The sequence below is a fragment of the Ovis aries genome, chromosome 19, assembly GCF_016772045.2.
Source record: "Ovis aries strain OAR_USU_Benz2616 breed Rambouillet chromosome 19, ARS-UI_Ramb_v3.0, whole genome shotgun sequence".
NCBI classification, from domain to species: domain Eukaryota; kingdom Metazoa; phylum Chordata; class Mammalia; order Artiodactyla; family Bovidae; genus Ovis; species Ovis aries.
The window spans coordinates 53,501,552-53,528,651 of NC_056072.1; the positions used below are offsets into that span (position 1 = coordinate 53,501,552).

General features: G+C 53.2%; 1 protein-coding gene across 6 annotated transcripts in view; it reads left to right on the plus strand.

Annotated features, from left to right (window-relative positions):
- Nucleotides 1-2,739: 2,739 nt before the first annotated feature.
- The window catches only part of SLC6A20 (solute carrier family 6 member 20), a 55,239-nt gene continuing 30,878 nt past the window's right edge, over nucleotides 2,740-27,100 (plus strand). For 3 of the 6 annotated variants that reach the window (XR_003585985.3, XR_006057098.1, XM_027957740.2), the window contains exons 1-5: nucleotides 2,855-3,058; nucleotides 16,617-16,757; nucleotides 18,346-18,437; nucleotides 22,177-22,404; nucleotides 26,945-27,055. Coding sequence is in view for 4 of the 6 variants with exons in the window: in XM_027957740.2 (XP_027813541.1) it covers nucleotides 2,938-3,058; nucleotides 16,617-16,757; nucleotides 18,346-18,437; nucleotides 22,177-22,404; nucleotides 26,945-27,055 (693 nt within the window). In the remaining 2 variants the exon portion in view is untranslated. Of the gene's footprint in view, nucleotides 3,059-7,912; nucleotides 9,987-13,830; nucleotides 14,350-16,616; nucleotides 16,758-18,345; nucleotides 18,438-22,176; nucleotides 22,405-26,944; nucleotides 27,056-27,100 lie in introns of those variants that run through there. The other 3 variants (XM_042236383.2, XM_042236382.1, XM_042236381.1) reach the window with 3 other exon arrangements.

A 27,100-nucleotide genomic window follows, 5' to 3' on the forward strand; every position in this document is an offset into this window, starting at 1 on the left:
GCAGGGAGCCGGTTGTTAAACGCCTGCCAGCCCGCCGCTGCTTTGCTGGCCCCCCATGGAAGCACACCCCCCTTCCCAGGCCTGTTCTGTCCTCTCCGAGCGGCCACAGCAGCGCGGTGGGTCTTGTCAGCTTACAGTCTTGTCAGATGGGGTTCAGGAAGGTGTGGGGACCTTACCAGGACTCCTGAGGATTTACTTCGTCCTGTTATGGGGGGTGTCTCTGTGTGCTTCCCACACCCCTCCCAGGGCCTCACACCGTGAACAGGCCCCCACAGTGTCGGGCAGTGTGACTGGATGGAGGTGCTGGCTTGATCCCCAGGGTAGGGAATTGAAGAGGGGCCTGGCCTGTGTCAAACCAACAAGTGCCAAGCAGCCTCCTGTTTCAGGTCGTAGGCTGGGCATCTCCCTAAGGTGTCCTGTTCCTGAGCCGCTGTATAGCCAGCTTCCCTCTGGGGAAACTCATTTATGAGAATAAGAAAGTGCCAAGTGAATGGCTGGAGACAGCAACATGCCTTCTTTACCATTCAACAGCATTAAAAGGCCGCCCAATCTATGTGTCACCGAGGCTTATTTTGCCGCAGATTTTAAGTATCTCATTATGACCCTGGAGTTGAGAGATTTATAAAAATTGAAAAAGAAAAAGAAACCAAAGGGGAACACTGAAATTAGCCATTGGTAAATTAGGACTTTATTAAAATTAAGTATCTGTTCATTGGTAGATGAAGATACCGGTAGAATAAAAAGGCCACTCATTGAGAAAAGAAATCTGTAATAGACAAAACTGACAAAGAGCTGCTTTCCAGAATATATAAAGAACCATACCCACAAGCCATTTAGAAGTTGGCAGTAGACTTAGCCTTCCAGGAAAGGATATACAAATGACCCCATCAGCCTATGGCAAGGTATGCAATACGGAGCTTAAAAGCCACCGTTAAGGATCACTGGGCACCCACAAGGTGGGGTAGACCTTGGAAAACAGCATCAAGTGTCAGAGGCACAACCACCGTGTCAACTGGCGCAACCTCTGCAAAGGGTTTGGCAGCGTCTGCTAGAGGTGCGCGTGTGCCCACCTTACGGCCCCGAGTTCACGCGATGAGTGGGTTCACGCACCCAAGGCCTCGTACTAGATGTCGTTAACACTTGATTCCTCACAGTCACAAGCTGGAAACAACACAGACCCCATCAGCCGTGATGCACGCACATTCACACCTCGGAATACCAGGTGGCGGGGGTAGAGGACGTCATCCACTGCACGCTGGAATGTGAGTGAGTCCCACTGAGGAAGCCAGGCAGCGCAGCGCATATTGCAGAAGTTCAGTGTTGTAAAGATCGAAGCAGCTGAAACTGAGCCACGGGATAGAAACCAGGGGGGTGGGCTCCTCGGGCAAGGAGGGCCAGGGGTTAAAAACAACAACCAAACCCCGCTATCTAGAAGATGAAGTCTAGAAGTCAAAATCGTCTCCCTGTTGCATTGAGAATTTGTTCTGCTTTGGTTTTTGGAGGTAGGAAGGTTGAGGACAGGTAATATGTCTAAGGAGCCCCTACCTTCCTCACGACACCCCACTTTCTTTTCTGCCACCAGCCAGGGGCAAGTCTACCCAGAGACTGAGGCGCAATGGTGATTTCCCTTTGGCATCACATAAGATTTCCACTGGCAACACTGCTTTTCATCTCTTTAATTTTACTTATCAAGTATTTTCTTAACTGTTACTATATACCAGGTGGACTGTTCAAAGTATGTAATTATTAGTGTATTACCCATTCATTTATTCAGCCTATAATAATGGCTTCTTTACTGAGCACTTAGTATGTGCCAGATAATAAGCTAAATTGTTAATTCTCACATGAACCCATGGAAAGGGGAATATATTTGTTCACCCTATAGATAAGGAAACAGAGGCTCAGAGAGGTTAAAACATGCCTTGTTCAAGGTCACAGCCAAGTCAGAGGCTTTGAATCAGAACCGAGATTCAAAGCCAGATGGTGCATTATTCCAAAGCACCCCACTTAGTCGTTGCTAGGAACCTCCTTAAACCCAGTCACCTTGAGAGACTAATAGAAACAGGAGGCTTCTTAGGTCCAGACCTGAGGCTAGTGAATCGGAATCTCTGGCCCCAGGAGTAGAATATCCCACAGTGGTTGTCCGGAAACCTGGTCCGGCCCCATCTCTCCCTACCAAGACATACTCCTGGCCCTGCACACAGTAGGCACACACAACCTGCCTGTAGACGGAAGCAGATGGCTGCGTGCGTCACTCCCGGTCCGCTGGGGAAGTGGGGGAGCCCCTCACTTTTTCCTGGTCTCTGAAGAAATGTAAGCCCCCTCCTCTGGGAAGCCCTCCTTGACCACCCCAGCCTACCCACCCTGTAACTGCTGACCCCTTTGCTTTGCCTTAGTTGCCCTCCTTGTGTCTCTCTGTCTTAAGGACGGAGTAAGATAAACCACATGGAGTTATCTTTTCTGGGGGTAAAAACTGGTGGAAAATGGGGTCTTTCGTCCAGTCCATTGAAGCAATTCCCTTTACCAGAGTGTCAGCTCCAGGAGGGCTGGGGGATATCTGTGTCGTTCACAGCCCCATCCCCAGACCAAGAGTAGCACACAGGTGGCCACACTGTAAATGACCCCCCACCCCCACCCCCCGCTCCGCAGAGCTCGCAGCAGACACACCAGCCCCCACGTGGAACCGGAGGGGCCGCGGCGCCTCACTGGACGGCGCAATCTCGGGCGCCTTCCCGGCCGCGGCGGCCCGGCGGCGGGGTGGGGCTCGCCGTCACCCATTTACTAGCCTCGCCCCTCCGACGGGCGCGCCGTTAATGAGATTAGCAATTAAAAAGCGGGCGAGAGGCAGAGGCGTGGGGCCATCCCCTGGCCGAGCCGGGCGGTACGGCGCTCCTGGCGGCCGCGCACCCGCCGCGCCGCGCGCCGAGCCCAGGAGCCATGGAGAAAACGCGGCCGCTGTGGGCCACCCCGTTGCAGTTCGTGTTCGCCTGCATCTCGTACGCCGTGGGCCTGGGCAACGTGTGGCGCTTCCCCTACCTGTGCCAGATGTACGGCGGAGGTGAGTGCCGGCGCCCGGGCTGCGCCCACCCCGCCAGACCGGCGCGCGCCCCTTCCGAGCCGGGGAGCCCGGGGCGCGCTGGGCTTGGTCCCGTGTTGCGTGCCAGGAAACTGAGGCTCAGAGAGCGAAGCGATTTGCCCAGAATCACGGAGCCCGGAACTGGACCTAGGACATCCCAGTCCACAGCTGGAGCCCTTTTCCAGAGCGCCCTCCCGAGCCCTCTGGGGCGGCCAAGTGCCCCCCAGCACCCCCTGCCACCCCGGTCGGTCAGGCTGCGGCGCTTGGAGCAGCAGGAGCCGTCAGGGACACTCTTTTCCTCCCTCCGGAGAAGTGGCGATGATCTGACTGCTAGTGTGTAAACCTTACGTTTAAGTGTAAAAAGTGAGCAGGAAATTGTGTTAACAGAAACTCGTTATACAACTTTCAGATCCGAAGCATATTCCTGGCAGCATGACTTGAAACTCAGGATAAAATGATCTTGAGCTAGTTGGTTTTTTGTTTTTTTATTTTTTAACTTTTTAATCACAAGATTAATTTGGGTTTGGAACCACAGTAGGCAGGAAGGCTAATCACTCTATTTCAGTTTAGTTCGTTCTCTGCCAAATTGTCCTCACATCGCAGGGCACCCAGTGCTTGCACCAGACAGGAGCGCACCCACACAGCCTTCCCCCGCCTTGCAGGGAGCTGGAGACACCTTCTAGGGCCCGCCAAGGGACCTCGGAGGAGGCAAGGTGGCAATAGGGGTTGAAGTCTCAGCACCAAAAAAGTTTGTGAATTATCCCATTTCCAGAACTTTACCTAAGTAAAATAGTTCTGAGAGAAGGCAGACCCCAGAAGGATGGCCTCCGTCTTTAAATAAGAGCAAGACGGAGACTTCCTAAGCCCTCAATTAAAGGGGACTGCTTCCCTGAGTTATGGGACCTGCACGCCACGCACGGTGCTCTTGGAAGCCATTAAGATGGTGTTTTCAAAAAAAGTATTTGAGTATTTTTTCACGTCATGCATTAAACAGAGGGAGGGAAGTCAGATTCGAATCTGTATAAAATAGATGCTCTTAATTATGTTTGAAACAATGCAGAAAAAAGGAAATGATCCAAAACCTACCCAAGAGAATAAAACAATAGATATCTCTGGGTGGTTTTTGCTGACCTTGTACTGTGTGTGCGTGTGTGGTGTCTTCTATAATCAGCATGAGCTGGTTTTTTGGTTTTTTTTTTCCACAATAAAGGACAATGAAAGATGTTAGGTCAAAGTATTTACCAAATTTAAGCCATTTAAGAAGAATAAGGCTAAAACACTGCTCCGTCACTCTCACCCCCAACTCCCAGCTCAAAAAAAAGAAAAAAAAACTTGACAAAAGGTTGTACAGGTTTTTTAAAATAGTGCATTCTTCATCCTCTGACTCCTTTTACATTTGAAAGGCATATATATTATAGATCGTAACTATGTGAGGTACATGTGTTCTCATATGCTGTAACAGCTTGAGAATTGACTTTTGAAAGAACTGTCAGCATGAGATTCCCACATCATTCTGTATTCAGCGCACCTACCCGCAATACCTTTATCCTGGCTACACGTTTCCCAAACATCAGGTCAGGTGAGCCGTACTGCCACAGGGCTATTCAATCCCTTGTTTCTAACAACACCATCACCGGAATAGTCTGCAGGTTGACACTGGTAGGGAGGGGTAGTTCTCAGGTAGAATATAATTAACCCTGGAACAACATGGGGGTGAAGGCACCCATCCTCCGTGCTGTGGAAAATCCCGATATAACTTACAGCTGGCTCTTTGTATCCATATTTCCTCTAGATCCACGGTTCAGCCAAATGGGGATTATATAGTATTATTGGATTTACTATTGAAAAAAGTGTGCGTATAAGTGGATTCATGCCGTTAAATCAGGGTTGTTTAAGGGTCAACGGTACATATAAGTTGCTGGGGAGATGGTAAGACCTTCAAGACCCAGGAAAAGAAGGAAGAGATCTTGTACCTGGTACAGAGTCCACTTAAGCTGGTAGGTGGACAGGTAGATGGATAGGTGATGGTTGAGGAGAGAATGGATACTGGAGAGAGGATGGATTAGGGGGTGGGCGAGTGGACGGATGAATGGATGGATCTAGGGTGGACAGCTGTACTTAGGTGGGTGGCATCCTCTCAGTCATGTGTCTGCAGATCAAGGACTAACTAAAGAGTTTATCCTGTCTCACTGAGCATGTGGCCACCCAACACCTACCCCTGTTCTCACCTCATCTTCCAGCACGCCCTCCAGTTTCTGGAGGAGGCTCTTTGTTTACTGAACACTCACTCTGCCTGCACACTTTGCTCAAGCTACTCGTCCACCTGGGCGCTAGCCTGGGGCGCTCCCAGCACTGGGTCTGAAGGACTGCTCTCTGTTGTAGAGTTTCTGTCCCGTCTCTGTGAAGTGGTGGGGTCAAAGGAGGCGCCCAGTCAATGTCTGTTGAATGAAGAAGGCTGATCTGTGAGGAAAAGCTGCCGAGTTTGGGAGGTGGGGGCATGGGGGGCTTTCGTGAGCCTCTCACTGCCCAGTGATGTCACCTACAGTCAGTGACGTGTGTTTACACTCCCATCCTGTACCTGACCGCTAACCAACCACATCGTGAAAAGCTCTAGTGGGGTGTCTAACTTCCCTCCACACAGCGCCCTGGCTTCCACCACCCCTACCCCTCACCCTCCAGCCAACAAAGAGCTTGTTTATAAACCGCAGAGCCAGGCCATGCCCAAACACTCCCCGGAATAAAAAGGATTAGGGTCCCGCTCCTCTCCGTCAGGCTCTGCCCGTGGCCAGAGAGGCTGGTTTCCTGCCTGCTCTGCGGGCCGGGCGGCACGAGGAATGTTAATTCTGAAGATTACAGGCCAGGTGCTTACAGAGCCCGGGCCCAGAGCAGAGGAAAGGCAGCGGAAGGGACTGCTCGCAGTCTGCGCTCGGCGAGGCCAGCAGGCCTTGGCGGCTGTGCCAAAGTCTAAGGCCGTGGTGTTCGGGAAGAAGTCAGGATACAAACGTGTTGCATCCTAATGTGTGGGAAATGAGTGCACCCACGGTTGACTTTTATATAAATTTTCTCTTCCTCGACGGCTCAGCGGGTAAAGAATCTGCCTGCAGGAGACACAGGACCCACGGGCTCAATCTCTGGGTGGGGAAGACCCCCTGGAGGAGGGCATGGCAAGTCCACTGCAGGACTCTTGCCTGGAGAATCCCATGGACAGAGGAGCCTGGCGGGCTACAGTCCCTGGGCTCGCAGAGTCGGACGCGACTGCGCGTGCTCAGATCATGGAGGACTAGCCAGTTATGTGGCTAATGGAAAGGCGGATTATTTTTTCCCCTATATTTTCCCTATATGATATTTACCCCTTACAAGGGGGCCAGTTAGGGGACACCTGACTTGGCAGTAGGAGAATGGGACTTTTCCTCAAAGCCCCTCCTGCTCCTCCCTGGTACTTAGACCTTTGCATCTCAGATTTGCCCACCGAAGCGTCTTAATGAACTACTGGCCCCACCCCTAGAGATTCTGATATGGAGGCCTGTGGGAGAGGGCAAGCTGCATTTCTGACAAGCTCCTAGGTGATGCCGATGGATGCTGCTGGCCCGTGGACCATGCTTTAGAGGAATCCCACCCCACCAGGGCACTAGCTGCTGGGAGCCAGGAGAGGGGCTCCATTCACGCAGTGCTGGCTTTGGAAGGACGAGCAGGACTTAATTCATAGTGCTTGCTGGTGTGCGATGTAAACACTCACACGATGGCCGCGTCAGACAGCAAGTGTGGTGTCCAGTGTAGTGTGGGGTTTGAGGAGACGTGCAGCTCTCGACAGCTGGTGTGAGCGGGCCCCGGCACACCTGGAGCCACGGCCCTCTGGGCAGCACCCAGCCTGGGACTGAGCCACAGCGGGTCAGCCCACGGATGGACAGGTGGACAGCACGACCACGCTCCCCTGTCCTGTGGGTGTGCATGTGTGTGCGTGTGTGTGTGCGCGTGCGTGCGTGTGTGTGTGTGCGCGGGCGTGTGTGCTCAGCCTCTGGCTCTTGATGTTTCTGCAGTGCTCCTGGACGGAGCAGAATCCTGAGTTTCAGAGGCTGTAAAGTGTCAAGCACAATTTGGCAAGTAAGCTTGAGATGCTGGGTCCCAGGCGTAAGGAAATGTGGCCGGGTGGTCCCTTGAGAGAACACATCTGTGGCTCATCCTGGGGATTCTGGATTCAGTCCCAGTAGCAACCAAGCTCTTGGGCTCCTAACACGTGCTGGGCACCTGGAGGGTGGACACAGGGGACTGCACAGAGATGCCAGCAGAGTTAGCTTGGGGTTAGGCTGGGCCCCAAATAGGGAAGAACGTTTGTGTTCTAGCACAAGTTAATCACTAAAGGGATGTTGCCTTAAGCTTGAATTATACATAATGAGCCATTTCTGGGAACCCTGGCTCCCAGGGTAAGAAGCATCAAGCTAAAATAGCTTTGTTTAGCTCACAGGAAGGACTGTCCAGGTGGCTCAGTGGTAAAAAATCCACCTGCCAATGCAAAAGGAGACCCAGGAGACGTGGGTTCGATCCCTGGGTCAGGAAGATCCCCTGGAGGAGGAAATGGCAACCCACTCCAGTAGTCCTACCTGGAGCATCCCCTGGACAGAGGAGCCTGGCGGGCTATGATCCGTGGAGTCGCAAAGAGTCGGGCACGACCTAGCGTCTGAGCACTCACAGCTCAGAAACATCCTGATCAGGCCCACGACTGAACTGGCTGCATTGCTCTTGCCGCCCCGCCCCGCAACCAGGCTGACCAGAAGCAGGAAATGCTTGGCTTTACTCCCTCCCCCTTACTATAAAAGAGCCTGATTTACTCTGGGCTTTGAGTCCGCTATCTTCTCAGTCCACTAGCTTTCCAACCAGAATCGCTATTCCTTGTCCCCGCGACTCATGTTTCCATTAATTGGCCCGTCATGCAGTCAGCAGCACAGACTTGGAGTGAGTAACAGATTTTGCGTGGGGGAGTGTCTGAGTAAGGCCCTAGCAGCCCTCGGGACCGCTTGTCCTGTGCACCTGGGCTTCAGAATTCTCTAAAGCAGTACTGGCTTCTCCAGCGCTTGGCGTTTGGAGCTAGGAATTGATATTTGGGATCCGATGGACTTCATACAGTAAGGTAAATCACTCTGGTGTGTACAGCCGGAAACTGTATTTCCTTTGGGTGTGGGGCTTTTCCTTCAAAATAAGGCAAGTTGTCATGTATGTGAGTGGGCTGCCCTGTTGGAGAGAGGAAAGAGCGGCTGGACTTCTGCCTGGCTCGTTCGCCTCTTTGCTTTCTGTTCTTTTGTGCAGATTGATTTTCGGCTGCGGCGCATCCTCGTTGCGAGCCTGGGCTCGAGGGCACGTGGGCTCTCCTTGGACCAGGGATGGAACCCGTGTCCCCTGCATCGGCAGGCGGGTTCTTTACCCCAGGACCACCTGCTCCCTCGGACGTTAGCATTTGGATGGGCCGTCTGTATTTTGTCTTGAATTGCAGTCTTTAAAAATGGGAAATGTTTCAACTATCCCTAAAGAAAGCCCTCTGAGCATGTTTTGGATGAGTGATCTGGTTACAGCTGTGAGTGGAAGGTGAGGCCAGTTTACTGTACCCCCGAGTGGCCACGGTACCTGTTAGGATCTCCTCCTCAAGGGGCTCAGGTCGGGGGACCCGGGGGCCCCGTGCGCCAGGTACTGCCACCCTTGCTGTGTCAGTGACGTTGCTTGTGGCCTCCTGTGTTGTTGGCATATGTAAAACCCCGAGACCAAACTGGAGGGTTTATTTAGGATTTTCTGATTGTCTTTGGGGTTTTTTGTTTCATTTTGTTTAGCCCTGTTCCTCCACTTACAGCCAAATCGAATTGATGGTATTTAAAACACTTAATGATGTCACATGGAGGAGAGTAATAGAAAAGAAAAAAACAAAAACCTTCTCTTATCCCAGGGATAAGAGAAAGGTTCCACTTGGTTCCTAAAATCACCAAACGCCCCAGCCCAGCATTCAGCCTGGTTGTTTGATACCAAGGCAAGGGCACCCTTTTGTAGTTAGAGACAGTCCACTGCTACGTATGGTCTTAGGGTGGCTCTTCTGTGAGGAATGGGAGGAAATGATGACATTCTCTACATGCAAGCGTCTGTGCTGTTACATCAGAGAAAATAAGAAAAAGAAGGTAAGGAGCGTGAGGACAGGTCGCTCCAAACCTTAACTCCTCCAGCTGAGCCCAGGATGGCCCCTCCTTCAAGGGATCAACCAGAAAAGCCCGTGTGAGCACTGGGACACCGGGACCCGGTCTGGTATCGCCATCTAACACCTGACAGGGCACCAGTTGGGGCCAGAAGCCACTCCTGGGACAGGGCAGCTTGCCTTACCCCGTCGCCTCCTGGGGGCCTCAGTGTCAACCACCTGCTGGCTAGGTTTCTCAGACGAGTTTATTTGGAAGGATGGTGACCCCCTTACAAGGAGGCTCTCCTACACCTGAGCCCACTTGGCAGTATCACAGCTGAACCAAATTGGGTCTCAACGAGGGAGGCCCGCTCTTATTCAAATGTCGCTTATCAGTCCGTCCTAGCTGGGCTTTGAAAAGCAGACCCAAAGCAAGAGTCAGAACAAAATTCAAGCAATTCAGCAAAAACCATGTGAAGACCCTTCTGAATTTTTGGAAAAGATTTATCAGGCCTACAGACACTATACCAATACAGATCCCGAGGCCCCTGACAATATAAGAACAGTAAACTTGACTTTTTTTGACTGGTGTTAGGGAATACCTTACAGCAGGAGAAAGTTGCAAAAATTCGTGTGTTTGGAATGAACCCTTCTCAGTTGGTAGATGCTGCTTCCTAAAAGGGTTCAACAGGGAACAACAGAAGAAAGAAAAGGCAAAATGAAGTACCACTTTTTTGGAAGTGGCACTGGATTCCGTCAAAGGTGAGTAACTCAGAGTTTAAAAGCCTGGGCGCTATACCTCGCTCTCCACAAGTTTGCCTCCAGCAGCTCTGCCTGTCCAGTGAAGTAAATGGTCATTTCATTGTAACTGGAGACGTGTCAACCTGTTTGTTTAATTTTGTCCGAGTAAAAAGTCACAGCTACCACAATTTGCCTCACACTTCTGTCGGTGGCTGGGCGCTTCTCTACCAGTCTCATCAGGCCTGGCTCACACGGCTACATTTGCTGGTGGGTCAGCTGGGCTGGAACGCCCCCCACGTGTTGGCAGCTGGACCCCTTGGCTCTTCTCCGTGTGGCCCCTCCTCCCCAGGTGGCCTGTGCGTGGTGGCCTCAGGGCTGGGCTCCAAAAGGATGAGGCTGGAGCTGGAAGGCATCTTGAGGTCTGGAGGCTCTATGACCATCACGGTGCCCCCTTCCCCACATTCTAGTGGACAAGCTGAGTCCCAGGGCCCGCCCAGACCCACGAGCGGAAATAGACTCTGCGTCTCTGCAGGAGTGGCCAAGAGCGCGCGCGTGTGTGGGGAGGTTAGTCTCCCCCACTTTTGCCCATTGACATGCAGGGGAGCAGGCTGTCCAGTCTCAGGCCTCTGTCAGCCTCTCTCTGATGCCAGGCTCTCCTCATACAGAGCCTGAGTCAGAATTCTTATATAAAAGGAGTTTGAGGAATAGTCCAGTTGGAAGAGAGTTTGGTGAGTGGACTTGTTCTCAAACTGATCACAAAACAAAATTCTTTTATTGAGATTTTTTTGCATGCAGAAAATTAGCATATTTTGGTGTACAGTTACATGAATTTCGACCAAAGCAGGCAGCTGTGTTACCAGCACCACAATCATGCCCCGTGTAGTCAGCCCCTCCTCACTCCAGCCAACCCCCAAAGCCACAGCTCTTTTTCCCTATAGTTTTGCCTGTTTCAGAATGTCGTATGAATGGAATCGCACAGTATGTCGCGTCTTTTGAATCTGGTATCTCTCATTTAGCATAATGCTTTTGAGATTCTCCCATGTTGCTGCTTGGGAGACCTTTTTTTTTTTTTTAATTTGCTGAGTACCATTTCCTTATGTAGATATACCAGGGTTTATTTATCCATGCACTCACTGAAGGACAGTTAGATTGTTTCTAGTTTATGACAGCTGTGGATACAGACACTGTAAATGTCAGTGTGTAGGTTTTTGTGTGAATGTAAGTCTTCATTTCTCTGGAGTCAATACCCAGGAGTGGGATTTCTGGGTCATATAGTTCACGTGTGCTTAACTTCAGAAGCAACTGCCAAGCTGCTTTCTAGAGTGGCTGGACCATCTTACAATCCCGCTAGTGATGTATGCAATGGCACCCCACTCCAGTACCCTTGCCTGGAAAATCCCGTGGGCGAAGGAGCCTGGTGGGCTGCAGTCCATGGGGTCGCTAAGAGTCAGACACAACTGAGCGATGTCACTTTCACTTTTCACTTTGATGCATTGGAGAATGAAATGGCAACCCACTCCAGTGTTCTTGCCTGGAGAATCCCAGGGACAGGGGAGCCTGGTGGGCTGCCGTCTGTGGGGTCGCACAGAGTCGGACACGACTGAAGCAACTTAGCAGCAGCAGCAGTGATGTATGGGAATTTGCACATCCTCCTCAGCACTTGGTGGTGTCAGCATTTTCTGTTGTAGGCATTCTGTTAGGTGTGTGCTGTCATCTCGTGGAGGGTTAGATAATGCATTCTCCTAATGGACACCATTTATGGATTTTCTTCAGTGAAATGTCTGTTCATTTTTGTACATTTTTGAATGTGGTGTTTTCTCATTTCTGAGTTTTTATTAATATCTATTCTGGATATAAAGAAACATGGATGTCTTTGTCAGATGTGTTTCCCTGATGCTTTCTCCCAGTTCCTAGCTGGTCTGTTTGGTTTCCAGACTTCTTTCATGAAGCGCAGTTTTAAAATGGAGTGCCGGGGTCCAGCCCCGGTGGATCCAGGGTGATTCGAAGGTGGGGACGGAGTCGGCGTCTTTGGAAAAATACATATTTAATCACAGATATAGAGAGATTAGAAATGGATAGTGCAGTAGGAAGATTAGTGGAGAAAAAGAGGCTGAATAACTTGGATTACATGGAATAGCATCCATGCTCCAGATGGGAATTCAGCCAGAAAAACAGGAGCAAGAAAGAAGCGACATGGGGAAATCAGTCTTTCCGGAAACTGATCCGATGTCTTTATTTTTGGGTTAGCTTATATACCTTTTGTTACACATAAGGATGAATACAGAGTCATGCGGGGGTCAGCAGTCCTGACCTTTATCAAAATCAGGTGCTTCACATAAATTTTTTAAAAAAAGGTCTTAGGGATATTACATCATCTTCTGGCCATGAGTGAGACCTGCTGACATTTTATGATCCTTTCTTTCTGATAACCAAAAAACTTATTTTTTCCAAGGGTGTTTTTTCTTAAACCAAGCACCGCCCTCCAAATAAAGTTACATTCCTATAGGGTGAGGGTGTAGTGAGTTACAATCAAGAAAGGAATTTATTTAACCCAAGGTTAACATGATTAGTCTTAAAGGTTAATACTTATTTCTCCTATATGTTAGTTATATTCATTATAAGGGTAGGGAACATGGAGATTTAGCAGCAAACATCAGCCCAACAAATGAAAATCCTTTCACCAATGCTCCCCTTAAGATCTATTTAGTCTTAAGATATGATAAAGTTACATTCTTACACAGCAAGGACACAGTGATTTATAACAAAGTACAGTGATCTATTACAAAAGAGAAAATCCATTAGCTCAAAAAGTCTAGTATTGCTAACATCAAAAACTACTGTATTTCCTTTTCTATATTCCAGATACATTGATTAATATATTCCCAAGTGCCTAAGGATATGGAGGCCTGGCAGCAATCATTGATTCAACAAGAAGAAAAAGCCCTATGCTAATTAAGACTCTCCAAATACTCCAAAACTCTCTGTGCTGTTTATGGTTGAGAGGTAGTAAACAATCATGTGGCAGGAGTATGGATAATCCTGTCACACAAGCTAGTCTGTCAGCAGAGGGGTTTGACCTGAGACATCCTTGTTCCACCCAGGGGAGGGAATTAGCAGCAGTTATTGACACAACAAATAAAAAACCCTTCAGCAATATAATTCCTAACCAACCCACCATACTAATAATTTCTAATTCCCCAAAAGAATTTGCCTTTAGTAAGTCTAAAACATCTCATGCCTCTCAGGTTGGGAGGCTGTAAACAATCACATGTGGCCAGACGAACCTATACAGATAGGCGGGCTAGATAACCTTCAGAGGAGTCTGTAAGCTGAAACACTCCTATCACGCCCAGGAATTTTTATTGCCTTGGAGCTGCACGTTTACTCCTTCTCCGAGAGAAACGGTTATGGGGGAGAGCCCCCGTAAAGTCAGAGGTGTAGGTGAGAGCATAAAACAGACTCTGGTTTTGGGGTTAGATACTCGGGAACAGGGGGTTTCCTGAGGCTTGATCACGCCTTTGCGTATGCCAAGCCTCCTTCCTCATGACCTTTGCCATGGGAGGAGTTCCTCACGCTGGCAGCCCAATATCTTATCAACATTTATCAATATTTTCTTTCACAAAAAGCTTTTCTGATGTTGTATCTAAGAAATCTAGGCCTAACCCAAGGTCAGAAAGACTTTCTCTTGTGTTTCTTCTAGAAGTTTTATAGTTTTAGGTTGTCCCTCTGGTCAGTGATCCATCTCAAGGGCCTTTTTTTGTTGGGGGTGAGCGGTATATAAACTGTGAGATATGGGTTGAGGTTCACTTTTTCTGCATATGGATGTTCAATTGTTCCAGCATCATTTGTTGAGAAAGTGATTGTAGACCAGATCCACTGGGATTGTGTGTCTGTTGGATGGTTGGGTGGTGGGAGGGGGTAGTAAAACCCACTGAAGGGCAGGGCTGAAGAGCCCTCATATCCCCATCTGGGCACCAGGCCTTGAATTTCCAACCTTCCCACGGGCAGTGGACCATCAGACAGGCCCTATGAAAGAGAACAACGTTCTGTGGACCTTGCCAGGCCTCCTGTGGTTACTGTTTAACATCTTGGGTGAAATGAAGCTTTTCTTACAACCACTGAAGGTTGCTCCAGGCAGGCTGTATCAGCACAGCCTGTAAGGATGGTGTCTGTTGGGCAGGAGCCCCCCCATGGCCTCTCAGACTCCTTGCTGTCGAGAGGAGCCGGGTGAGATGCTGAAGCCAGGCGAGGGCCTGGCAAAGTCCAGGAACGAGGCGGGGGATTCGCTGTCACCCTGATGTGAGCAGGGAGTTCGGAGCTGGGTATGCAGAGCCCTGCTGGTGTGGGGCCTGCTCTGGTGAGCACACGCTTGCACCTTTCCGAGGTGAGAGGGTCAGGCAGGGGTGGGCGGGGGCTCTGCGTGGCCTTGGTGCCAGCCACCTCCTTCTGGGATTTCTATCCCGAGGAGATAAACGCATGGACCAGGCTTTGCTTGCGATGACAGAAGACTGGCAACAGCCTAAGTGCCCAGGGACTGATGAGGAATTGTGGGCGCGCTCTCCTAGTGGAATGTCCGCGGTGTGGTCCGGAGAGTGCTCATGAGACCCTATCGGGGGAGACACGTGGGCTACAGGACAGCACGTGTGTACAGTGGAGGCTTTAAAAAGAAATCTATTTGGCTGTGTTGGGCCTTGGTTGCTGCACGTGGCATCTTGTGTTGCGGGATGCAGAATCTTTCTCTTGTGGCCCACAGGCTTAGTTGCCCCGCGGCATGTGGGAATCCTAGTTCCCTGACCAGGGAGTGAACCCGAGGACTCTGCATTGGAAGGCAGGTTCTTAACCACTGAACCACCAGGCCAGTCCCCAAGGGAGCATTTTTGTGAATATTCGATGTGTCGATGAACATATGGATTCTGTTTACCTTAATCCTTCCAGAGCCAGTTCCTTCTGTAAGCAGCCCTTAATCCCTGCAGCTGTAGGGTCAGGGTTTTCTTTTAATCAGAAGTCCTGCCCTCCTCTCCCAGTGAATGTTTCTTCAGGTCCACTGCCAAGGAGCCAGGAGCTGGGGGAGAGGTGTCTGAGGGCGTGTGGAGGAGGAGACGGGACCAACAGTAGAAACAGTGGGGCAGCTGGGCTGGGCGCCCTCAGCAGGCCGCCAGCCTCTTTCCATGTGTCTGCGGGTGGGGGTCCTTTTTTGGCTCTGTTCACTCACCCTGCTCCCCACCATCCCAGGGGTCCTTGTCTGCAGATGGCTGCTTGGGAACCTGTGGTTCACATCGCTCTAGTCATGGTGGCGGGGTGCAGTCGCTCAGTCGAGTCTGACTCTGTGCGACCCCGTGGACTGTAGCCCACCGGGCTCCTCTGTCCATGGGATTTCCCAGGCAAGAATTCTGGGGTGGGTTGCCATTTCCTTCTCCAGGGGATCACCCGACCCAGGGATAGAACCTGCATCTCCTGTACTGCAGACGATTCTTTACCGCTGAGCCGCTTGGGAACCTGTTATTAAAGTGAAAATGTAGGCTGAGGGCCGCTGTATAAAACGGACATACATAGAACAAAAGTGCTCCTTCAAGGGAGGCGGTGGCCTGGGTTCTGTCTATTGGGGAGCCCTTGTCTCCACACATGCCTATCAAGCCCCGGCCGCGTCTCTGAAGACAGGCCCTGCGGAGTACCTGTGGCTCTCGACAAGCATGAGGCCACTGAAAGTCTTCTGCTCGGGTGACCGCTCGTGGGCAGGAAGCGGGGCTGCTATTCCCGCATCCTCCGCACACTCGGCTTGGGGCCTGGCCCAGAGGAAGTGTTCAGTGAGACACCTGTTTAGGGTGACACCTGCTGTGGGGCACCATGCGGGCCCGTGACAAGCCCAAGGGAAGTACGTGGAGGTGGGTGGCTGTCTGGCCGGATCGAGGGGCGATGTGCAGAACAGTCAACCACTGAGCGGCCCGGGCTCTGACCAGCCATTAGCTGCTTTAGTAGAAACGGAACGGGGGTTTCTGGCCGAGGGGCGGGGGCAGCCGAGGCACTGAAGGCGCTCAAGGGTCTTGGGACAGGGGCAGTTTACCACGCAGGACGGAAGTATTTACAAGCGTTAAGGACTGATGTGGCTGCATGTGGCCCGTGGGTGGAACGGTGAGTTGAAAGGTAAAAGGATAGAAGGATGGGTGGATGGAAGGACAGACGAGTGCAGAGGTGGGAGGGTGGATTCCGGGGAAAAGGGGAAATACAGGAATGGATGGATGGGGCCTCCCTGCCGGGTCTCTGGTAAAGAATCCAGTGCAGGAGACGCGGGTTCGATCCCTGGTCCAGGAACATCCCACATGCCACAGGGCAACTAAGCTCCTGTGCCATGAGTGCTGAACCTGAGCTCTAGAGCCCTGGGAGCCACAGCTATGAAGCCCGCTCACTGCAGCTGCAGAGTAGCCCCCACTAGCTGCAACCAGAGAAAGCCCGCACGCAGCAACGAAGACCCAGCACAGCCAGAAGCAAAGAGAATGCATTTTAAAACTGTGTTTAAGCATGGATGGATGAACGGAAAGTTAGGAGAAGGAAGCGGCGAGTAGAATGGGGGGGGGAGAGGGAGGGTGTGTGTGGGGGTCCCCGGGGGGAGCCCAGGGTGATGCCCGGCTTCGTCTCTGCCCCCCCCCCCCGCAGGGAGCTTCCTGGTGCCCTACATCATCATGCTGGTCGTGGAGGGCATGCCGCTGCTGTACCTGGAGCTGGCGGTGGGGCAGCGCATGCGCCAGGGCAGTATCGGGGCCTGGAGGACCGTCAGCCCTTACCTCAGCGGCGTCGGTAAGTGGGCACCCCTCCGTCCCCTCTGGAACAGGGAGGTAGGGCTTCCCGGTGACTCCCCAGTGAAGAATCTGCCTGCCAACTCAGGAGACGCGGGTTCCATCCCTGGGTGGAAAATATCTGCCGGAGGAGAAAGCGGCAGCCCACTCGGGTATTCGCCAAGACTCGGACACCACTGAGCGATTTAACTCACGCTACTTGTGGCTTGCCAGTGTTCTTGCCTGAAAAGTCACATGGACAGAGGAGCCTGGCCAGCTACCGTCCAGAGGGTCTCAGAGTCAGGCGTGACTGAACGGCTGCACACACACGAGAAAGAGCTGCCCAAGACAAGAGCTGTGACCCCTTGTCTGGGCCCTTCCACCAGCCGTTGCGGGACCATACAGCGGCTCCTGCTAAGTACTGACGTCTCCCCCCAATCAGCGGGCACCTGCTCCCTGCTAGGCGCTGGCCTGTGTGGGTGTGAGCTCACTAATCATCATCACACCAGAGGGCTTGTGGGGTGCTGTTAATATCTCCGGTGCATGCAAGTAGGGGCCCAGTGAGTAGCAAGAGGGGCACTACCTTCCCTCCTGCCTCCTGAGGTACTTTGAGCCGGTGTCTGGGGCGCCCTCGTGGGATCTTCGCCCGCCCAGCGCGGCCCTCGTGTGCCAGGCTCCCCTGGGAGCAGGACGAACTTTGGCCAGCAGTGGCCACGGTCTGTTCTGCTCACCTCTCCCGCACCCACACCCACACACACACAGGCAGAAAGGGGAACAGGAAAACACAGGAAAGTTTCAGGAACAGGACGCGTGTGAACTGGCACGTAACTTCATCTCAGGTGCAGAAGTGTGTCCAGAGGCCTCACACATCCAAGCGGAACTGCCCCCTCGTCTTGAACGGCTGTTAATTTTTAACACAGAGGTGTGTGGTTTTACGATGGCCCGAGCCGTCAATCACAGAGGGCTTCTCCAAGGCAGCGTTTGCGGCCTAATAGGAAAAACACCAGCTGTGGCTGCCAGCCGGGGATGCTGGTGAATGTTTACCAGCCACCTCTGCCAGGCGGGGTGGGGTAGGGGAGACCCGAGGAGAGGTCGCGGAGCGGGGCCGGGCCCGGAGGCGCGCACTGGCTCTCCAGACCCCCACGCTCTGCCCCGGGTCCCCCGGCAGCCCGGCTGGTTCCCCGCAGGCCCGGCCGGCGCAGGGCAGCCCGCGTCCCCTCCTCGCCTGACACCGCTCCCAGGCCGCCCCCGCCACCACCGAGTAGGGTGTGGCGCCGGTGACCCCGCTGTAGGCAGGCCGAGGAGCGGGCAGCTGCGGCGTCTGGCGTCGGTGACGCGAGGCGCGAATCCCGGCTCCACCGCTTGGTAGCGGCGGCCTCGGACGGCGCTGTGTGTGGGCTCCCCGTCTGCGTAGTGGGCCTGAGGTCGCGCTGCACAACGCAGCTGTAGAGCCGCCGGCTTCACGGCCGAGGCGGCGGGGAGGGCAGCAGAGGGCGGGCCGACCCTTAGCGCTCGCGGTGCCAGGCCCCACGAGGCCCTGCCAGGCAGAGCGGGCCCTGCGGCGGGTCCTGGCTCCGCGCTCCTCAGGGCCCCGCGTCCTGTCTCTGCAGGCGTGGCCAGCGTGGTGGTGTCCTTCTTCCTCTGCACGTACTACAACGTCATCAACGCCTGGGCCTTCTGGTACCTCTTCCACTCCTTCCAGGTGAGCGGCCGCGGGCTCAGCAGGAGCGGGGGCAGGGGCGCCGGCCTCAAGGGCGCCAGGCACCTGCACCGAGCAGAGGGCTTCTGAGCCGAGGATCCATGCACCCCTGCTGTTGTGTCCGATGTGTGCATACAGTTTCGGGGAGCAGGCCCCCAGATCTCATCGGGCGCTCTCTGGAGCATGTGACCCCCTCCAAAATATTAAGAACCACTACCTGCTGGGCCCAGGGGAAACTGTGGGGACAGATGGGGATGGGCCCCCCACTGAGTGTGACCACATGGCCCCCCTTCCGCCTCCTGCCTCTCACCACGCGTCCTCCCGGGTTTCTGACCCTTGCCACGTCCCTTCTCGCCTCTGCAAAAGTTCTAGAAGAACCGCCGTCAACCTATAACACAAAGATGCACATTTGAAACCTGCCTTTCTGATCATAGCCCTAGCTGATGCTCACTGTAGAAAATGAGGAAGGGACTGGGGCTTGTGGCGAAGAGAGGACCCTAATTCCACACCGAGAGGGGGTCTTAGTGTCCAAAGCTTCCCCTCATGGCCTGTGTCCACACCTTTTCCTCACAGTCTGTCCGTCCGCTTCCGGGGCCCCTCCTCATGCAGCCTCCTGCACTTCAGCCTCTTCCCAGATGGGGAAAGATGGGGAGACGGGAGCCTGCTGGGGGGATGCCTGCCCCTTCGACACTGAGCCAGGCCTTCACGAGCCAGACCCTGTCTCCAAGATCAGAAGCTATGTGGCCTGGTCGTGGAGTCTAAACTGACCCCAGCTTGCGAGGCCAGTCTCTGGAGCATTTGAGCACACCCTTGAATCTTCGGGGCCCCGAGAGTGAGGGGCTGGCATCTCTTCTCAGAAGGTGCTATGTCCACCTCCAGTGGTAGCTTTCCACTCTGCCACAGCCAGGCTATCTGGCTGGAAAATGCCCTGACAGGACAGACTCTGCCCTGAGCTGACCTGTGCTGCTTCCTCTCCTGGCTCAACCTCGAGTTCCATGAGGACTGATCACAGCTGTGCCTGCCCTCCACCTTCTGGGTGGCAGCAGGGCAGCTCCTCTGCTCTCCCGCCTGGGGACCGTTCCCTTCCTCCGTGCTGGGCTGTCACGTGTGGCTGGGCAGGCGGTGCGCCGCACAATGCCATTCCAACTTTGGCGTTGCCATGCGTGCCGCAGGCATTAGGCATCCTGAAGGCCGTTTTCCGAAAGTGGAAGCATTGTGTGTTCTTGTAACAAATCAAGATGATTTGACCATTTTCCAAAGGCAAAAATTAAGTATATAAAGTAAGGGGGTACCATTTTCTAACCCTCAGAAGTGTAAAAGTCAGGGACTCTGGAATCACTCAGCCGTTCATTCCAGCCGTCACAGGTCCATGGGCCCCTCCCATACCGCTCTGCCAGGAGGCTGCCTCCATGGTCCCATAGGAATGACGGTGCCTCCAGCTGCAGACGCTCACTCACACTTGCTCCGGGCCAGCTAGCGCCACCAGCATGTTAGAACTATCCCCTTGTGTAATCACGACCACACCCTGCAGTGCTGATGCCCCGGGTTCCAGAGGGGCCTTGCGAAGCTGGAAGGCTGGACGCAGCAGCCTGGCCATGGGGTCTTTGCTCTGGTCCAACCAAGTCTGGCTTTCCAGCTTTTCCCTGTGGGAGCTCCAGGCTAATAAGCATGTGAATGCAGGGATCTCAGCCTCCTCACCTAGTGATTCAGAGGGGGAGAGGCTGGGTTCTGAGAAGTGATCAGTCTAAGTCCTTCCATACTTTAAAGCTTCTCCATGCTGGCTGCGTGCTGGAATCACCTGGGGGAGCTTTTGAAACTCTGAGACCCAGGCCCCACCCAGACCAGTGAAATCTGAGTCACTGCCGATACAGCCTGGGCATCAGAGTTTTTAAAGCCTCCCTTCCTCTCAAACACATACGTGATTAAGTCATGTACGTGTAGCCAAGGTTGGTGACCAGGCTGTGCTGAGCAGCAATGAATGGACGCAGTCAGTCTCCCGTAGGCCAGGCGGACCCAAGGGGGCTGTGGTCTGGGCTTCAGGTCCACAGGGACCCCCCCCCCCCACCTGATGGGGGCACAGTCCTGGCTGTCTTTCCACCTCGGTTTACTCCACGCGGCCTTTCTCTCCACGAGTCCTCCTGGCTCAGCAGTCCAGCCCGAGGGTCTGTGCAGGGTGCTGGCCCAGAGAATGAAAGTAAAAGCTGCAAGGCCTTCTGAACTGGCCAGGAGATCACGCGGCTTCACTCAGTGCCTCCTGTTGGTCAGACCTGGACACAGGTCAGCCCGGGTCACGGGCAGGAGCAGAGGGCGCCACCTCTCAAGGGGAGTTGCTGGTGGTCACCTTTGGAGGCATTTTAGGTCAGCGCTAGAAACCGGCTTGGAGGGATCGTTTTTCTGCCAGGGGTCCCAGCAGCACAGGGCCTAAGCACTTTCCAGGTGACAGACGTGGGCTCTAGCTCCTTACCAGCGGAGTGGCCCTAGCCCATCAGGTAATGCTGTTGGGGCTCATTCCTGTTTCTTGTGAAATATAGGGGTTGAACCCACTGGGGTTAGACTTGCTTCTGTCAGAGGGGAGTTTTTATCTAATGAAATCTGATCCACGTTGGGCTGGTTTTTGGCAGAGCAGAGGTGGGACCCTAGCCCCCCTCCCTCCCCCACCCAGTTCAGCACTTCTCTTTAGCTCTTGGCCTTGGGTCGTGTTCATCATACCGGCACCATTTCAGTTCAGTTCAGTCGCTCAGTCGTGTCTGACTCTTTGCGACCCCATGAACCGCAGCACTCCAGGCCTCCCTGTCCATCACCAACTCCTGGAGTTCACCCAAACCGCTGCACCGTTTAGGCGCTCTGGTTTCTAAGGGAGAGAGAACCCAGCTGGAACTGGCTGATGCAGAAGAATCCCTTCCTGGCTCTACCTGCAAAGTCCAGGAGTGGAACTGCTTCGGATGTAGCTTGACTCAGGCTTAACAGGAGTCATCAGTACCTGCTCGTCTGTCTTAGATACAGAAGAAGGCTGTGGTGGGGACAAACCGCAGCCCCCTCGAACACACAGTGACTGTTAGGAAATGCCTGTCTCCACCCAGGTAGCGAGGGCAGGACCCAAGTCTTATTCCTGCTGGGACTTGCTAGGGGCTTGCGGAAATAAAGACCACCCCGATGAGAGCAAGCAGAGGCTGTTTATCCAGAGCTTGTTACAACGAGGGAGTCCCATTGCTTGCATTTGACAGAGACTGCAGGGCAGGCAGAGGACTGGGGATTGTGCTGGGTGTGTGATTGGTTAGGGGAGGGTCTCTGGCTTTCTCTTCTTGGTCCTGAGTTGGAGGGAACACAGGTTCAGAAAGCTGCAGTCAGTGACCAAGTCCTGACTGTTTCGAGCTGATGACTGCAGGCGCTGCAGTTTGGGATCCTGGGCTGGAGGCTATAGAGGTTGTGGGTCAGAGTTCATTGGTCATAGACGGTCTGGCCATTGTCCCTTTGATTTGGTCTCTCCCACCCGCCGTAGAGCTGAGAGATTTTCAGCAGACACCCACGGGATGGCTGGGAGTGTGGGGCCTCTGCCAGAGCCCCACCTGTGCCCGGGGTTGGGGAGAGCCTTTGGCTCCTGGTCTGCCTTCAGGAGCTCCTGCCCTCTGGGGACCAGCGACCTCCTCCAAGAGCCTCCCCTCAGGACCGCCTCCCGTCCCCCCACCCCGACCTTTGGCCTCCACCCGCACCTCTGAGTGTAGTGTGTCTTCTGACCCCACAGGACCCCCTGCCGTGGTCCGTGTGCCCGCTGAACGGCAACCGCACGGGCTACGTCGAGGAGTGTGAGAAGGCCTCGTCCACGCAGTACTTCTGGTACCGGAAGACCCTCAACATCTCGCCGTCCATCCAGGAGAGCGGGGCGGTGCAGTGGGAGCCGGCGCTGTGCCTCGTCCTGGCCTGGCTGGTGGTGTATCTGTGCATCCTGAGGGGCACCGAGTCCACCGGCAAGGTAGGGCTTGGGGGAGTGAGTGCCCCGGGCAGCAGCGAGGCCACCGGCGCTGGGGAGTCTAGCCGCCGGAGACGGGGTCCTGGAAGTCACAGCCCTGAATCTCAAAATGAGGACCTCCCCATTCCCGGCAAGATGCGCATGTCTGTCCCGGTACCCCGCCCGTACCACCCAGGGCAGCCAGGCAGCTCGACCTAGTTTTCCTCTCTCTGAAAGCTTGTCACGTTGACATCATCCCCGACACGCACTGCACTCAGCTGCTCCCGCACCGCCGGGAGAGCTCCTAGAACTCGGGCCGACCCTCAGAGCTGCCGAGATGGTCCGTGTGGGGTTCCCCTGAGCACTGGGGCTTTCAAAGCTCTCCAGCTGGCCTGAGTGAGCAGCTGAGTCTCAGAACCTTTGGTCCATGCTGTGTTCCATGACCTAGAGAGCTGTCAGGCCTGGTTAGAAACCTTGTCTCTTCGGTGTGTCCCTAAGTTTGTGGTCCTGCTGGAGCGGGGACGTTTCTTTGACCTGCTCCGTGTGGAACGTTTTCCTGGAGGGGTTCCCTCACCTCCCGTCTCTCTGCAGCTGCAGCAGATGCTCTGGACACGCGTGTGCCCCCCTCACGCTCAGTCACGCCTCGCAGTCCCTCCATCGTGGGTGGGACACGCCCATTGTTTCAGTCTTCAGTCCTTCCCAGTAGGTCTCGCTGTCCACTCACCTGAGGCTTTCAGAGGTGAAGTCCTGCCCAGGGGCGCCGAGTAGAGAGGGCAGAGCCAGGCAGACCCCGCTTTGCCCCAGAAACTCCCCATCATTTTTGATTGCACACCTCCTGCTGGCCCACACTTTTCAGGACTTAATCAAGCCCAGCTTTTCCCTTGTGAAGGTCTTCCGAGTCCACCTGGCCCCTTGCTCAGGGCCAGCCCGGTTGCCTTCTGCAGCCCCGCCTTGTGTCTCTAACACTGGTTGGTCTGTTTACAGCTGTGTTAGTCTTAGCATGGCGCAGTCCTCGCTGTAGCCTGTGGCATCTTTCGATGCGGCGTGCGCGCCTCTCTCCGGCTGTGGCCTGCGGTCCCAGGAGGTGTGGTGTGCCGGTTTAGTTGCCCCGCAGCACGTGGGATCCTAGTTCTCCAACCAGGGATCAAACCCCTGCCCCAGAAGGCAGATTCGTGACCACCAGACCACCAGTCTAGTCCCCCTACTGTGTGTTTCTTGAGGCATCAGGACCAGAACTACCCACAGTATTTTAGGTGTCCGGTGACACCCCAGGACCATGTCTAGTAGGTTATCTTTAGGTTTCAGGGCCCTGTGATGGTCAGCATCTTAGTCCCAATAACCCCCATCTCACCACCAAAAAGTTGAGATTCTACAGCAGCTCACTCTGTCCCATCTTGAAGTTTGGAGGGTATTTTATGCTCAGAATAAAGGTTTCACCACTGGCCTCTGCCAAATTATCACGAACATGATCCAGAAGATCCAAGGGCAGTATCTGCAAATGTGGAGACTCAGTGTTCAGTTCAGTCGCTCAGTCGTGTCCGACTTTGCGACCCCATGAACCGCAGCACTCCAGGCCTCCCTGTCCATCACCAACTCCCGGAGTTCACCCAAACCCATGTCCATTGAGTCAGTGATGCCATCCAACCCTCTCATCCTCTGTCATCCCCTTCTCGTGCCCTCAATCTTTCCCAACATCAGGGTCTTTTCAAATGAGTCAGCTCTTTGCATCAGGTGGCCAAAATATTGGAGTTTCAGCAATGAGGCCATCCCTTTTCCAGATCACTGAGAAAGTTGCTAAATGAGGACATGTCATGACATGAAAACTTACTGTCTGTTTCCTCGGCTTAAGCCATGCCCCTCTCCATGACAAAAGTACCCCAACAGCTGTTAGTTTGTGGCGTACAGCAGTGATTCAGTTATGGACAGTCTTTTCATATTCTCTTCCATTATGGTTTATTACAGGATATTTAACGCATCCTGGGCTAGACAATAGGACCTTGTTGTTTATCCATTATATATGTATATATCTTATAGTTTGCATCGGCTAATCCCAGACTCCCAGTCCAGCCTTCCCCACCCTTTTTCCTTAGCAACCGCAACTCTGTTCTCTGTTTTGTAGGTAGGCTCATTTGCGTCGTATTTTAGATTCCAGGGATAAGTGATGTCACATGGTATTTGCCATTCTGACTTCCTTCAGTTAGTATAACTTCTGGGTCCATCCGTGTCGCTGCAAATGGCATGATTTCATTCTCTTTATGGCTGAGTCATAGGCCATTGCTTCCATATATCACGTCTTCTTTATCTATTCATCTGTTGATGGACATTCAGGCTGTTCCCACGTCTTGTCTGTCGTGAATAGCGCTGCCGTGAACGTAAGGGTGCATGTATCTTTTTAAATTTTAGCTTTGTCTGAATATATGCCCAGGAGTGGGACTGCTGGGTCATATGGCAACTCCATTTTTAGTTTTCGGAGGCACCTCCATATTGCTTTCTCTAGTGGCTGTACCATCTTACATTCTCACCAACAGTGTGGGAGGGCTCCCTTTTCTCCACACCCTCTCCAGCATTTGTTATGTGTAGACTTTTTAATGATGGCCATTCTGACCGGTGTGAGGTGACGCCTCATTGTAGTTTTGATTTGTCTAGTGACCAGCGACGTTGAACATCTTTTCATGTGCCCATTGTCCATCTGAGTGTCTTGGAAAATGTCTCTTTAGGGCTTCTGCACATCTTTGGATTGGGTTGTGTTTTTTTGCTGTACTTGTACTGAGTCATGGGAGCTCCAACGGCTCTGTTTATGGGGGTGACTTTTGTTAAAGCCTGTGTGCTGTGTGTTGGCCTTCTTTGTTGGACTCTGCTTTCTTCCCTTCCAAGGTTTGTTTTTAGATTATTCACAAATGGTTTTCCCAAGTACTTTAGGCTGGATCACACATCCAGCAATCCTTCTAGCTTCCCTGACTGGGGAGAGGTGAGCCAGCCTGGTCTCGACCTAAGAGAGCTGCCCAGGAAGCGTGCTAACCTCCGGGGGCGGATGGGGGCTACCAAGGCCTGGCTCCGTGTGTCCTCTGAGCATTCCCTGGTTACAGACACTGGTCACCCCTCCCCTGTTGTCTCTTGATTTCCTTCAGCTCACTGGCCAGATGCCCTCTCTTTCCACTTTCCCGTTCCCGTCTTGAACCTGGTTTATCTTCGTGTAATCTCATGTGGGTGCATTACTCATCTCAAGTTACAATATCCTCACTTAAGAAGCAACACAGAAGACACACCCGACGTCTGCCTGCCATCCCCAGGGTGACAGGGCAGAGTGCCACTCAGGTGTCCTTGGAAATTCATGGGAAGATAGTGCCACACCTCAGTGGGAATGGAGGGCCGGGTGCAGCTGGGCTTGGGTCACTGGCTCTGATTCTCACAGGGGGACCAAACATGAAGGGAACTGGTTTTACTTAAAAAAAAAAGAAAGAAAGAAAGAAACCCCAAACAATCCCCTCCTCCAGAGAAAATAACCAAGCAGACAAAAAAACGTGCAGAGTGTTTGCAAAGGGGCTCTGGTGCACATACGAGCTGATCTGCAGGAAAGCAAACTCCAGCCCCGGGTGGGCGTCCGTGCACTTGAAGGTCTCTACTGTAAGACTCTGTGGAAAAGCTGCCCAGCGTTGCTACTTCCAAAGCTACCATGAAAATCAAAGATAAAACATCAGTGAACCCATGACATACGTCAGCAGGGAAAGAACTGGTTGACAAAAAAAATCCCCGATAGGCACCTTTAAAGCCCATGGAAGGCCTCTCTCACCTTCTGAGGTGGCCCACACTCTGTATGTGGGGTGTGCTTCCCTCTAAATAAATCCACTTCGTACCGTAAAAAGCAGCAGCCCGTGGAGGCGAGGCCTTTCATAAAAACCATTGCATTGCTATTGTATTTTTCACAAGCACACCAAATGACACTGCTTTCCTTTATACACTCATGGCCAAGCTTGTCTCAGGCCCCAGTCCTGGGGGTACCTGACCTTCCTCCAAGCTCCTGTGTGTTTTTGTTTTGGTTTTTTTTTTCCTTTCAGAGGTGATATAAATCCTGTGTGACTGCTTCCTGCTATGCTTGGGCCACGAGGGAAGCTCAGAGATCAGTCTGGCTCAGAATCTGGGTAGCACCTCACCTCTTCTGTGAGCCTCCTTTTCCTCAGGGCGCATCTTCCTGGATTGCCTACATTTTCTTTTTACACAGATACCTCATGATATTCCTGTGGGCAGCCTTAAGTCCTTTCTGGAATAAGGTTGAGTTGAAGGGAGGCTGGAGGACAGAGGTTCCCAGGACCTGTTCCCTCTTCTCCACTGAACAGGAGATTTCCTGGGGGTCCCACACTTGGGCATCCATGTCCACCACCCAGTTCCCCAAACTCAGAACCCGTGTCTGACCAAGAACCACAATACCTTCCCAGCTGTTGGTTGCCCAAACAGCCAAGATGGTGCCATGGCGTCCGTGGGGATGGCGGGTCTGCCTTCGTTGGGCCTAAGGGCCCTGTAGTCCCTGCTTCTCCAGGGAGCTGACTCTGCGCTCTGGTGCCCACAGGTGGTATACTTCACTGCATTGCTGCCCTACTGTGTGCTTTTCATCTACCTGGTCAGGGGCCTCACACTCCATGGAGCCACCAATGGCCTGCTGTACATGTTCACTCCCAAGGTATGGGCTGGAGGGGAGGGGCCCCAAGGGTACCCCCATTCATCC